This window comes from Coregonus clupeaformis, unplaced genomic scaffold (assembly GCF_020615455.1).
Source record: "Coregonus clupeaformis isolate EN_2021a unplaced genomic scaffold, ASM2061545v1 scaf0195, whole genome shotgun sequence".
NCBI classification, from domain to species: domain Eukaryota; kingdom Metazoa; phylum Chordata; class Actinopteri; order Salmoniformes; family Salmonidae; genus Coregonus; species Coregonus clupeaformis.
The window spans coordinates 247,245-259,665 of NW_025533650.1; the positions used below are offsets into that span (position 1 = coordinate 247,245).

Here is a 12,421-nt window from a genome sequence, read left to right on the forward strand (position 1 = left end):
GCCAGTGTTCTCTATGACAGGGTTCCAATTACAGGGATGTCTGGAGATGCTAGCCACTCCTATAATAAAAGTTTTGGCACCCCTTGAATTGTTAAAAAATATATATATGTGGGCTCCCCCATCAGTGTACCTCCAAGAGTCAATGTGTAATTCGAACCCTGTTCAAAAATAACATTACTATGTTAACCACCAGTGATTGGTAGATTCCCCGGCATAAATGCTCAGGTCTAGGATCAGTTTGTTACTCCAATCCTAACCGTAACCATCAGGAGGTAAAAACACAAAACTGACCTTAGATCAGTGCTCAGGGCAACTTCCTCCTCTACCGTCTGATTTCTTTGACTGTGTGATAATTGCCCCATTCTTAATCAACCCTTTGTCCCTACATTATGCACTGTACATTTAGATCCAACAGTCTCGCTTGCCTGGCTTAATGCCAAAGACACGTGGTTGGGAATGAGACTAAGATCTGAGATGATTGGATAGGTGTAAGGAATGTGGCAAAAGGTTCACCCAGCCCACACCATACTGTCAATAACTATCAAATTATTTCAGATCTACAAAATGTGCTGAGGAGAAGGATGAAGGGTCGGTTTGGGGCATGATTGTTGCCCTTTTAACGTGATTGTGTCTGTCTGTGATGTGATTGTTTGTGTTTCCTGGTCACATGACACTGTGTTTTCATCACGACAGCTCCACCTCTAGCTGGGACGTCCTGCCCAGCGTCCGGCCCGCCCCCGTGCCCAGGTCACCAATCAGATTATGACCTTTGACCTTCAACCCTTTAACCCTACTCCCTGATTTTACTCCCCATCATCTGCCTTCGAGTCTAACAGTCTGTCCCTGGCTAGAGATAACTCCTAGCACCCCTAAACTTTGGAGTGTAGCCTCCAGATCTGAAGAAAGTGCATAGATGTGTCGTTAAAATTGGGCTCAGTTGAGCTCATTTTACTTTTAGCATTTTATTTACCTATCTAATTCCTTAAGATCTGCAAACACCAAGCTGGTCGGGGCTAAGAGTTGTTTTCTGGACTGGGACTCTAGAAATTCCAACATCATGTGTTATCCTAAAGAATCCTAATCCATTCCTGTAATCCTGTTATTCTAGGAAATTTCACAAGTCATCTGTTTAAAGTAGATTGTTGTGTCTTTAAATTCAGTGTTGGACTAATTATAACACGTTTTCTCCCTCCCAATAGCTTTTTAATGCTGTAGCTTCCCACTGGGCACACACTGGTTGAATCAATGTTGTTTCCACATCATTTCAATGAAATGACGTTGAACCAACATTGAATCGACGTTGAATTGTCTTCTGTGCCCAGTGGGTTTCTACGTCACACTCCTCTGTTGAGTCATTGATCCGTTCACTCCATCATTCCCTCCAAAACATTGACCAGGCATTATTCCTCACCAGCTCTGGATAAGAGCGTCTGCTAAATGACTAAAATGTAAATGTATGATTTGATAGATGCTTTATTTAGTCTGTTTACTTTTCTTCATTCTATTTTCAGTCTGTCTGTCTGTCAGTCAGTCTCTCTGTCTGTCAGTCAGTCAGTCAGTCTGTCTGTCTGTCTGTCTCTGTCAGTCAGTCAGTCAGTCAGTCAGTCTGTCTGTCTGTCTGTCTGTCTGTCTGTGTTAGTCTGTCTGTCTGTCTGTCTGTCTCTGTCTGTCTGTCAGTCCGTCCGTCTGTCTCTGTCTCTGTCTTTGTCTGACTGACTGACTGACAGACAGACAGTCTGTCTGTCTGTCTGTGTTAGTCTGTCTGTCTGTCAGTCAGTATATCTGTCTGTCTTCTCCATACCTTTATCCATTGTTGTCGTTTGGTTCTTTTACACACAGACCTACCATTGAGATGATTCCCAACAAGCACAAATCCATGCAGTTATTTAGTGTATCATAGTAAATGTAGTGTTACCTTCATATTATTGACTGTATGGATGTACTAGGAAGTCTATAGGAGAAAGTGACCTCTGCTGGATGATTGAGTAAACTGCTATAAAATACAGTGCCAACAACATGGGGAGTATGACATACAGCAGGATCAATGAGCTTTCATGCCATGTAGTTCCATTGATGAGACGGACTGCCTGTGCCCTCTGACCTGTAGGACTAAGGAGCCAGGGAAGGAGCTGAAACAGGACGTGGCCCTCAACACGACCTCTGAACCAGGAAAGAAAGAAGATCCTGTCCCCACCTCAGTCTGAGACCAATCAGAGTGCCTCTATAGCTCTGGTCCAGAGGAGGCTGGTGGGAGGAGTTATGGGGGGACAGGCTCATTGTAATGGCTGGAATGGAATTAATGGAGCGGTATCAAACACATCAAACATATGGAAACCATATGTGACTCCGTTCCATTTATTCCTTTCCAGCCATTACAATGAGCCCACCCTCCTATAGCTCCTCCCACCAGCCTCCTCTGCTCTGGTCCATGTGTCTGTCTGCATGGCCTTTTGGGTGAATGCATGGTCTGTTATGGTCTACCTGTATGCATGATACTCTTTTCTATCCACGTTCTGCCCTTCCTGTCCTCTCCTTCGGGGCCTCATAGGTAGTTCAGGATGACATCATCACTTGCAACTGCCATGCGAAACACACCTCCAAAAGACAGGACGGAATAGTAGAAACATGTAATTGTAGTCTGTATAGTCCAAACCATGTGATTCTGAATGCAGCCCTGCACATTCCTTGCCAGTGGAAGGGCTGTGTGTGTATGTGTGTGTGAGTGTGTGAGTGTGTGTGTGTGTGTGTGTGTGTGTGTGTGTGTGTGTGTGTGTGTGTGTGTGTGTGTGTGTGTGTGTGTGTGTGTGTTGCTGATGAGTGTGTGAGGGTGCAAGGGGAGGATCATTGGTGTCTGGGTTGTGTCTCTTGTGGTGTGTGTGTGTGTGTGTGTGTGTGTGTGTGTGTGTTGCTTGTCTGAATTCAGCTGTAAATACATTAAGCATCAAAATAAAGTAGTTGAATGACGATGTTGCTTTGGTCAGTGTGATGTTCAGACACTGCTGTAGGAAAAGTGGTGTAGTACACATGGATGAACACTAGGTGAAGTAAGAGTTGATAGACCCAAGATGCACTAGTTTCTACTTCCCTATGTGCACAAACACACACACGAAGACCACCACACACACATAAACAAAGATGCACCATTATAATATACTTTAACCGATTATGCAGCAAAGGTTCTAAACTTGCTGCAACTGTATTAAGTGATATCCATCCACCTACCATCTATCAATCCATCTATCATCCATCTATTCACTTCTTCACATGTGGTCTGTGTTACTTAATTGGCAAAGAAACAAAATCCAACTCTGCCTTGATTGGGTTGTATCCATTTCTATCCCTTCCTACTTTATCAGTGGTCAGAGAAACACAGAGATCCATGGCCATCTCCAAGGATCAGTTTCCTCTCCCCTCATCCCCCCCTCCTCTTCTCTCGTTCACAGCCTGGGGGTGAAAACGGATGGAATGCTGGAGGTGTTAGTGTAGGGCAGATAGGATTACTCCTTCCTTCTCAGGTTGGTCAGTAGTATCACTCTGGTGGGGTTGTACCTGGATGTTTGTTACATCTTAAGCTCTTCTGTGTGACATCCAGTCTGTGTGACATCATTAGTGGTCTGAACATGATGAATATGACATGAGAATTATTCCCCTACTCCTCAATTCTCTCTGTCTCTCTCTCTCTCTCTCTCTCTCTCTCTCTCTCTCTCTCTCTCTCTCCCCCTCTCTCTCTCTCTCTCTCTCTCTCTCTCTCTCTCTCTCTCTCTCTCTCTCTCTCTCTCTCTCTCTCTCTCTCTCTCTCTCTCTCTCTCTCTCTCTCTCTCTCTCTCTCTCTCTCTCTCTCTCTCTCTCTCTCTCTCTCTCTCTCTCTCTCTCTCTCCTCCCTCTCTCTGGTCACTGACACCTCTTCCCCTTTCCTGGATGCCACTCCCAACCGCCCTGGGGATGGACAAACGGATGGACGTACTCAGTCACACTTGGCACCTGTGTCCCATGAATAGTTAAGGAGGGGTTTGGTGACGATCAGGCCTTAACTGAGATTAGAACACCCAGCAGGACTCAGTCCAGGCACCAGGCAGGGCTCTGGATCTCCCCAGGAGGCAACAACAATCAGCAGGAGGTGCAGGAGGCAGGACCAGGGGGTACAGCACGTGGCATGATGCCTACACTGTGGTGGAAACGTAGACTTGGGTGGAAGGGAGAAACAAAGTAAACGACTGTAAATCGGTGGATAAACAAACAAACAAATTAGACCTCTGCGCCTGTGTGTATTCGTCCATTCGGATGTGTATGTATATACAGTATGGAGAGGAAACATTGCAGCTGTGTTGTGTGTTGGTGTTTTGCTGAGGTGTTTACACACTGTAATGCACCTTCACCTTCCTATAGATATAACACTACCTGACACAGGTGTGAGTACACGTGTCCTCTGCATGCTGAAGCCCATTGAATAGCTGGCCTACAGTAGAGTGGAATGTGTAGGGTGGTAGGGACATTGGATGATAAAGTAGGGGGGTAGAGTAGAGGGCATGGGGGATAAAGTAGGGTCCATTGAGTAGGACTCGTAGCAGAGAGAGAGAGAGAGAGAGAGAGAGTCATAGATCTGCAAAAAGTGTAATCCATGTAAACTGCCTGCTATAGATATAGAATTTAGACTTAGTTTGACCACAAAACAATCAAAATGAAAGAAAAGCTGATCAGGACAAAATAAAGGTAGAGTAATAGAAAAAGGATATGATGCCTTGGTGGCAATTCACTTGAGAGGGTGGTGGAAACTGATCCTGACCAAAAAGATGCAGATTGCCTCCTGTACTCCGATGCCACTAGAGAGAGACTCACACAAGTGGAGAGTAAATCGACCCTATGCAAATAAGAGAGAGAGCGAGGGAGAGGGGGAGAGAGGAGAGCGAGGGAGAGGGGGAGAGAGAGAGAGAGAGAGAGAGAGAGAGAGAGAGAGAGAGAGAGAGAGAGAGAGAGAGAGAGAGAGAGAGAGAGAGAGAGAGAGAGAGAGAGAGAGAGAGAGACAGAGAGAGAGAGAGAGAGAGAGAGAGAGAGACAGAGAGAGAGAATTGAGGAGTAGGGGAATAATTCTCATGTCATATTCATCATGTTCAGACCACTAATGATGTCACACAGACTGGATGTCACACAGAAGAGCTTAAGATGTAACAAACATCCAGGTACAACCCCACCAGAGAGAGAGAGAGAGAGAGAGAGAGAGAGAGAGAGAGAGAGAGAGAGAGAGAGAGAGAGAGAGAGCTGGACCCTGAGCAGTATGGTCCCGAGGGAAAGGCATTGAAGCAAGAGGATATTCACACAACTTGACTTAAACTGAACAGGAAAACAGATCCTAACACGACGTAGATAGAGAGAAGACTAAAGAGACGTCTTCTAGAGACAAACATTGACAGCATGAAGACTCTTTATTAGAACAAACTACAACAAGGGTTGTAGGTTGTTAGAACAAGTAGATAGACACAAAGGCAAGGACGGACGAGAGAGAGAGAGAGAGAGAGAGAGAGAGAGAGAGAGAGCGTGAAAGGACTCCAGTGTTGTCCAACACCAAGCAGCAAAGGACACTTTTAAACATTTTTTTCAACCTATATTTTTTACCTTTGTCAGTCTGCATCAGTGTCATTTGGATAGGATAAGTCATGGACCCTCCTCTCCTGCCGGTGGCCAGGATGGAGGTGGACGTGGACCTGGGCTTTGCCCTCTTCTTTTCTTCCTGCTCTGTTCCTTCCTGCTGTTCACCATAGTGCGCTGTGCCCAGATGGTCCTGAACCCCTACAGCGCCATCTCTGTCGCCGCATACCAGACTACGGAGGAACAAACTGAGGACTGACCTCACTCCATAATGGGCAGGAAATAATGTGATCATAGTGGAAGAACCCTAGCCCGACTGTGGCTAGTGTGCTGAAGGTGGGAAGTTTGGTTTCGTAGTTGGACTTGTGGGAATCAGGAGGAGCAGAAAGCACATGAAGGGAGTGATACTTAAAAGTTTGGAGAATTCATCGGTCTGCAGGTCTGAAGATGAACATCACACAACATGAGCAAATGGGACCATGAGGATTTCAAGTTGTTACAGTACAGTTTATGTTTAGGCAATGTGCTTTTGGGAAAGTCTATAAATGTGGGAACAAATCAGTTGTCAGCATGTCATGGACCAGAGTCAGCTAAACGTGGGAATGACCACCACTTGAGTTTTTGTAATCCTAATCAGCCACTGTCATATTCACATCTGCTTTCCATAAAAATAAATAGGCTATGCCATGAGAAAAATGACATGACAATAAATAGCATACTTGAATATCTGTTTCATTTGTGATGTTTTTACAATATGCAGTCTAGGTTATAATAATAATAATAATAATAATAATAATAATAATAAAGTCAATTTCTATAGCGCTTTCCATAGAATCTCAAAGCGCTTGATGAGCAAAAAACTAACTAGCAATATAATATAATATCATGACAGGTCAACCAATGTCCAAGAGGCCAAGTCTTTGAAAGCTGCATCCTCTGAAGATGGAGCGGGTCAGTTCATGGCTTGAGCAGAGGGAGCTGGTCAGAGGATGGTAGATGATTTCATGTCATTTTGAATAAAGATAATGCACTTTAATTGCCAATAATTAGTGGGAGTTAAAAGTAAGGGATGAGGTAATGGGAAGATTTTGGGGTCACAGAGCATGCCAAATTCGATCAGACTGACTCAATCAGTATGACAGAACGGTGTGCAACGTTTAATGGAAACGGTACTGTACTGATGCCGCGTTCACATGCTAGTCGGAACTAGGAAACTCTGAAATTTCTGACTTGCTGATTCGTTGAACGCGGCATGTGTATAACTACAACCAGTTAGCAAGTTGAAAATGTCAGAGTTTCCTACTTCCGACTAGAACGTGAACGCGGCATGAATGGCCAGTTGAAATACTTTACCATATGGTGTGTTGCACAGGTTTTGAGATTTCAAATGGTAACACCCATACTGATAAGGCCACACCATAGACTGTAAAAAGAACAAGCCACACCTCGTCACACCCACCAAACGGGAGCAAACATACCTCAAAGGCTGTTGAAGAATGGTGCGTGTCGTTCACTAAAAATAATCATGGAACGTACCAAACGTTGAACCTCTGCCCAGGCATTGCTAACGCATGCCAGATCTTACAACGCCTGGATAGCTATTTTACGATCATTTAACCACATCATATGTTATAGCAATCTGGTGCCCAACGGCACAGTCAATGACGTGGCATGCAACCATTGGTTGATGCATTGGTTGATGCATGCAGTGTCTGAGCAGAGGAACGCGACCACAATGTGGTTTTGCCGCGTTCAAAACAATTGGGAACTGGGAATTCGGAGTGGGGGGTAGAAGGATTACTTTATCCTATCCCAGGTATTCCTTAAAGAGGTGGGGTTTCAAGTATCTCCGGAAGGTGGTGAGTGATTCCGCTGTCCTGGCATCGTGAGGGAGCTTGTTCCACCGTTGGGGTGCCAGAGCAGCGAACAGATTTGACTGGGCTGAGCGGGAACTGTGCTTCCGCAGAGGTAGGGGGACCAGCAGGCCAGAGGTGGATGAACGCAATGCCCTCGTTTGGGTGTAGGGTCTGATCAGAGCCTGAAGGTACGGAGGTGCCGTTCCCCTCACAGCTCCGTAGGCAAGCACCATGGTCTTGTAGCAGATGCGAGCTTCAACTGGAAGCCAGTGGAGTGTGCGGAGGAGCAGGGTGACGTGAGAGAACTTGGGAAGGTTGAACACCAGACGGGCTGCGGCATTCTGGATGAGTTGTAGGGGTTTAATGGCACAGGCAGGGAGCCCAGCCAACAGCGAGTTGCAGTAATCCAGACGGGAGATGACAAGTGCCTGGATTAGGACCTGTGCCGCTTCCTGTGTAAGGCAGGGTCGTACTCTCCGAATGTTGTAGAGCATGAACCTACAGGATCGGGTCACCGCCTTGATGTTAGCGGAAAACGACAGGGTGTTGTCCAGGGTCACGCCAAGGCTCTTCGCACTCTGGGAGGAGGACACAACGGAGTTGTCAATCGTGATGGCGAGATCATGGAACGGGCAGTCCTTCCCCGGGAGGAAGAGCAGCTCCGTCTTGCCAAGGTTCAGCTTGAGGTGGTGATCCGTCATCCACACTGATATGTCTGCCAGACATGCAGAGATGCGATTCGCCACCTGGTTATCAGAAGGGGGAAAGGAGAAGATTAGTTGTGTGTCGTCTGCGTAGCAATGAAAGGAGAGGCCATGTGAGGATATGACAGAGCCAAGTGACTTGGTGTATAGCGAGAATAGGAGAGGGCCTAGAACTGAGCCCTGGGGGACACCAGTGGTGAGAGCACGTGGTGCGGAGACAGCTTCTCGCCACGCCACTTGGTCGGAGCGACCGGTCAGGTAGGACGCAATCCAAGAGTGAGCCACGCCGGAGATGCCCAGCTCGGAGAGGGTGGAGAGGAGGATCTGATGGTTCACAGTATCAAAGGCAGCAGACAGGTCTAGAAGGACAAGAGCAGAGGAGAGAGAGTTAGCTTTAGCAGTGCGGAGAGCCTCCGTGACACAGAGAAGAGCAGTCTCAGTTGAATGACCAGTCTTAAAACCTGACTGGTTTGGATCAAGAAGGTCATTCTGAGAGAGATAGCAAGAGAGTTGGCTAAAGACGGCACGCTCAAGAGTTTTGGAGAGAAAAGAAAGAAGGGATACTGGTCTGTAGTTGTTGACATCAGAGGGATCGAGTGTTGGTTTTTTGAGAAGGGGTGCAACTCTCGCTCTCTTGAAGACGGAAGGGACATAGCCAGCGGTCAAGGATGAGTTGATGAGAGAGGTGAGGTAAGGGAGAAGGTCACCGGAGATGGTCTGGAGACGAGAGGAGGGGATAGGGTCAAGGTTGTTGGGCGGCCGGCCATCACAAGTCGCAAGATTTTATCTGGAGAGAGAGGGGGAAAGAAGTCAAAGCATAGGGTAGGGCAGTGTGAGCAGGACCAGCAGTGTCATTTGACTTAACAAACGAGGATCGGATGTCGTCAACCTTCTTTTCAAAATGGTTGACGAAGTCATCCACAGAGAGGGAGGAGGGGGGGAGGGGGAGGAGGATTCAGCAGGGAGGAGAAGGTGGCAAAGAGCTTCCTAGGGTTAGAGGCAGATGCTTGGAATTTAGAGTGGTAGAAAGTGGCTTTAGCAGCAGAAACAGATGAAGAAAATGTAGAGAGGAGGGAGTGAAAAGATGCCAGGTCCGCAGGGAGTCTAGTTTTCCTCCATTTCCGCTCGGCTGCCCGGAGCCCTGTTCTGTGAGCTTGCAATGAGTCATCAAGCCACGGAGCTGGAGGGGAGGAGAGAGCCGGCCGGGAGGATAGGGGACGTAGAGAGTCAAAGGATGCAGAAAGGGAGGAGAGGAGGGTTGAGGAGGCAGAATCAGGAGATTGGAGGGAGAAGGAGTGAGCAGAGGGAAGAGATGATAGGATGGAAGAGGAGAGAGTAGCGGGAGAGAGAGAGCGAAGGTTGCGACGGCGCATTACCATCTGAGTAGGGGCAGAGTGAGTAGTGTTGGAGGAGAGCGAGAGAGAAAAGGATACAAAGTAGTGGTCGGAGACATGGAGGGGAGTTGCAGTGAGATTAGTAGAAGAACAGCATCTAGTAAAGATGAGGTCAAGCGTATTGCCTGCCTTGTGAGTAGGGGGGGATGGTGAGAGGGTGAGGTCAAAAGAGGAGAGGAGTGGAAAGAAGGAGGCAGAGAGAAATGAGTCAAAGGTAGACGTAGGGAGGTTGAAGTCCCCCAGAACTGTGAGGGGTGAGCCATCCTCAGGAAAGGAACATATCAAGGCGTCAAGCTCATTGATGAACTCTCCAAGGGAACTTGGAGGGCGATAAATGACAAGGATGTTAAGCTTAAATGGGCTAGTGACTGTGACAGCATGGAATTCAAATGAGGAGATAGACAGATGGGTCAGGGGAAAAATAGAGAATGTCCACTTGGTGGAGATGAGGATTCCTGTGCCACCACCCCGCTGACCAGATGCTCTCGGGTATGCAAGAACACATGGTCAGACGAGGAGAGAGCAGTAGGAGCAGCAGTGTTTTCAGTGGTAATCCATGTTTCCGTCAGCGCCAAGAAGTCGAGGGACTGGAGGGTAGCATAGGCTGAGATGAACTCTGCCTTGTTGGCAACAGAACGGCAGTTCCAGAGGCTGCCTGAGACCTGGAACTCCACGTGGGTGGTGCGTGCAGGGACCACCAGGTTAGAGAGGCAGCAGCCACGCGGTGTGAGGCGTTTGTATAGCCTGTGCGGAGAGGAGAGAACAGGGATAGACAGAGGCATAGTTGACAGGCTACAGAAAATGGCTACAATAATGCAAAGGAGATCGGAATGAAATTAACTAAACATCTGGGAAAGGAGAGAGTGGGGCCTCCCTCACCACAACACCCAAATATAACTCTCCCAACTTCCACCTCAGAAACTATAATTGTTGTAAATTACAGCGGTTCAATGTTTTCTAGGAATAGACTAACTTAGTTTATTCAGCTAGCTAACTTGGTACAGTATTCTTCCGTGAAAATCTTCCAGGTCACCTAGTCATAAGACGCCACAGCCAGCTAGCATGCCGGACTCCAACAACACGGTTTAGCACCAATACTCGGCCACAACAAACCACCAGTGTGTCAACACGCCAAGCAGATCATTCGTGTCCGTGTCTAACGTTGTGGGTTAGTTCTGACAGCTTGAGCGAGTCCGTCGTCAACTTATTCAGCCAGTTAGTTAGCTAGAATAGTTAGCATACTAGCTAGCCATTGCTTTCAGACAAAGAAGAAACCCCTCCTTTCACGGCACGAACACACAGAGAGAGCCAAGCTAACGTTAACTAGTCACCCATGTCCCGAATTCCCTTGAACGACTCTGGCTGCCAATATGTAAAAACAAAACACAAATGTAGGTTATAACTTACCCCTAGCAGCTACTGTTAGCTAGCCAAGGGCAAAGCTAGCCACTGAATTGACTCAGCCAGTTCGTGTCTGTTTGCTAGGTCGTTCCAGCTATTGTTTACTAGTAGCTATCCAGGTAGCAACAAGCTAGCTAAATTTCAAGCACAGTAGCCACTTACTACCTAACGTTAACGCTTCAGACAATGAGGTTAGAAAACAGCTGAATGGTAGGCATTATTGTATGTAATTATTGTAGGCAGCCAGCTGGCGTAATTACAGGCACTCTCAGGCGTGAAACAACTATCCACCGTTGCTAATAGTTGCCAGTAGCTACCCGCTAGCTAGTCCAGGTAGTGGGTTAGCTAGCTAGCTTCGTGCTTCACTGGGCTCAGCCGAATACAATACTAACCTACAATAATTACATACAACAACCCACGATAACTACCTACAATACCTAACTACAATCTAAATACATAGTTTAAGCTTTACTCGACAAAGCCCAAACTATGTATAAAGCCAAGCTTACCTCCCGCCAGAGAGAGACACAACCTCACCCGACGACCTCCTGCTGCTGCTGCCTTTACAAGCATGATAGCTGAACTTTTAGTTTATGGTTTACGCAGCTTGTTGGCCATTAGCCAATCAGCGTTTCTCAATGAGTTCAAAACACGTCAATGCATCCAACTGGTATTTACAACTTTACAACTTGTAAATTCCCACCTCCCACTTGGTTACGAATGCAGCATTAATGGTGCTTTCAAGACAACTGGGAACTCTGGGAAAAAAACGAGGTCAAATAATGACGTCAGTGATCTTCAGGTTGGAAAGTTGGAGTTCTAGACTAGATGCCCGAGTTTCCGACTTGGAATTCCGAGTTGGATGACCGTTCAAAAAGCTCTTTTTTTGTTTTATTCCTAGTGTTTGTGACGCCCGCTATTTGGTGAGACATAGACCCGGTGGCAATGGCGAGACTGAGAATACCCTGTCTGTCTTGTTGAGCTGTGACACAGAGTTTCTACCTGATAAGGTCAGGTTAGGTTATATTTGCTATTCTGTGAGGGCCTATGTTCTGAACCCACTTCGGTGCTTTAGGTGCCAAGGATTCGGACACATTGCAGCAGTGTATAGAAGGGAGATCCCACGATGTGAGAAATGTGCAGGAGGGCATAGTTAGAGGGAGTGTACAGTTGGGATAGAGAAAGCACAGTGTGTCAACTATGGTGGTCCCATGCAGCTGGGGATCCGAAGTACCCTGTGAGAGAGAGACAGGTTGAGATTGCCAGAGATCGAGTGGGGCAGAAAGTTTCCTATGCTGAGGCAGTGAAGAGAGTAGAGGATAGCCCAAGGGTCAGTGAGTCGACTGGGAGGCACCCAGTGAGTAGGCCTGGAGAGAGAGCCAGAAAGGATGTGTTTTAGTAAGGTTGGATTTCTTGCGTAATAGCCATTGTGATCAACTGCACTGCAGTGATGGAGCAGAAATCCCAGAAGATAGATGCAGTG

The 12,421-nt window shown here is 47.0% G+C and overlaps 1 protein-coding gene across 3 annotated transcripts in view; it reads left to right on the forward strand.

The window, feature by feature from the left end:
• LOC123484098 (carbonic anhydrase 14-like) overlaps positions 1–2,304 on the forward strand; it is a 29,467-nt gene extending 27,163 nt beyond the window's left edge. For 2 of the 3 annotated variants that reach the window (XM_045214071.1, XM_045214072.1), the window contains 2 exons: positions 694–747; positions 2,108–2,304. In XM_045214071.1, the coding sequence (XP_045070006.1) occupies positions 694–747; positions 2,108–2,204 (151 nt within the window). In that variant the 3' untranslated portion in view covers positions 2,205–2,304. The remainder of the gene's footprint in view (positions 1–693; positions 748–2,107) is intronic. The other variant, XM_045214073.1, reaches the window with a different exon arrangement.
• Positions 2,305–12,421: the final 10,117 nt, after the last annotated feature.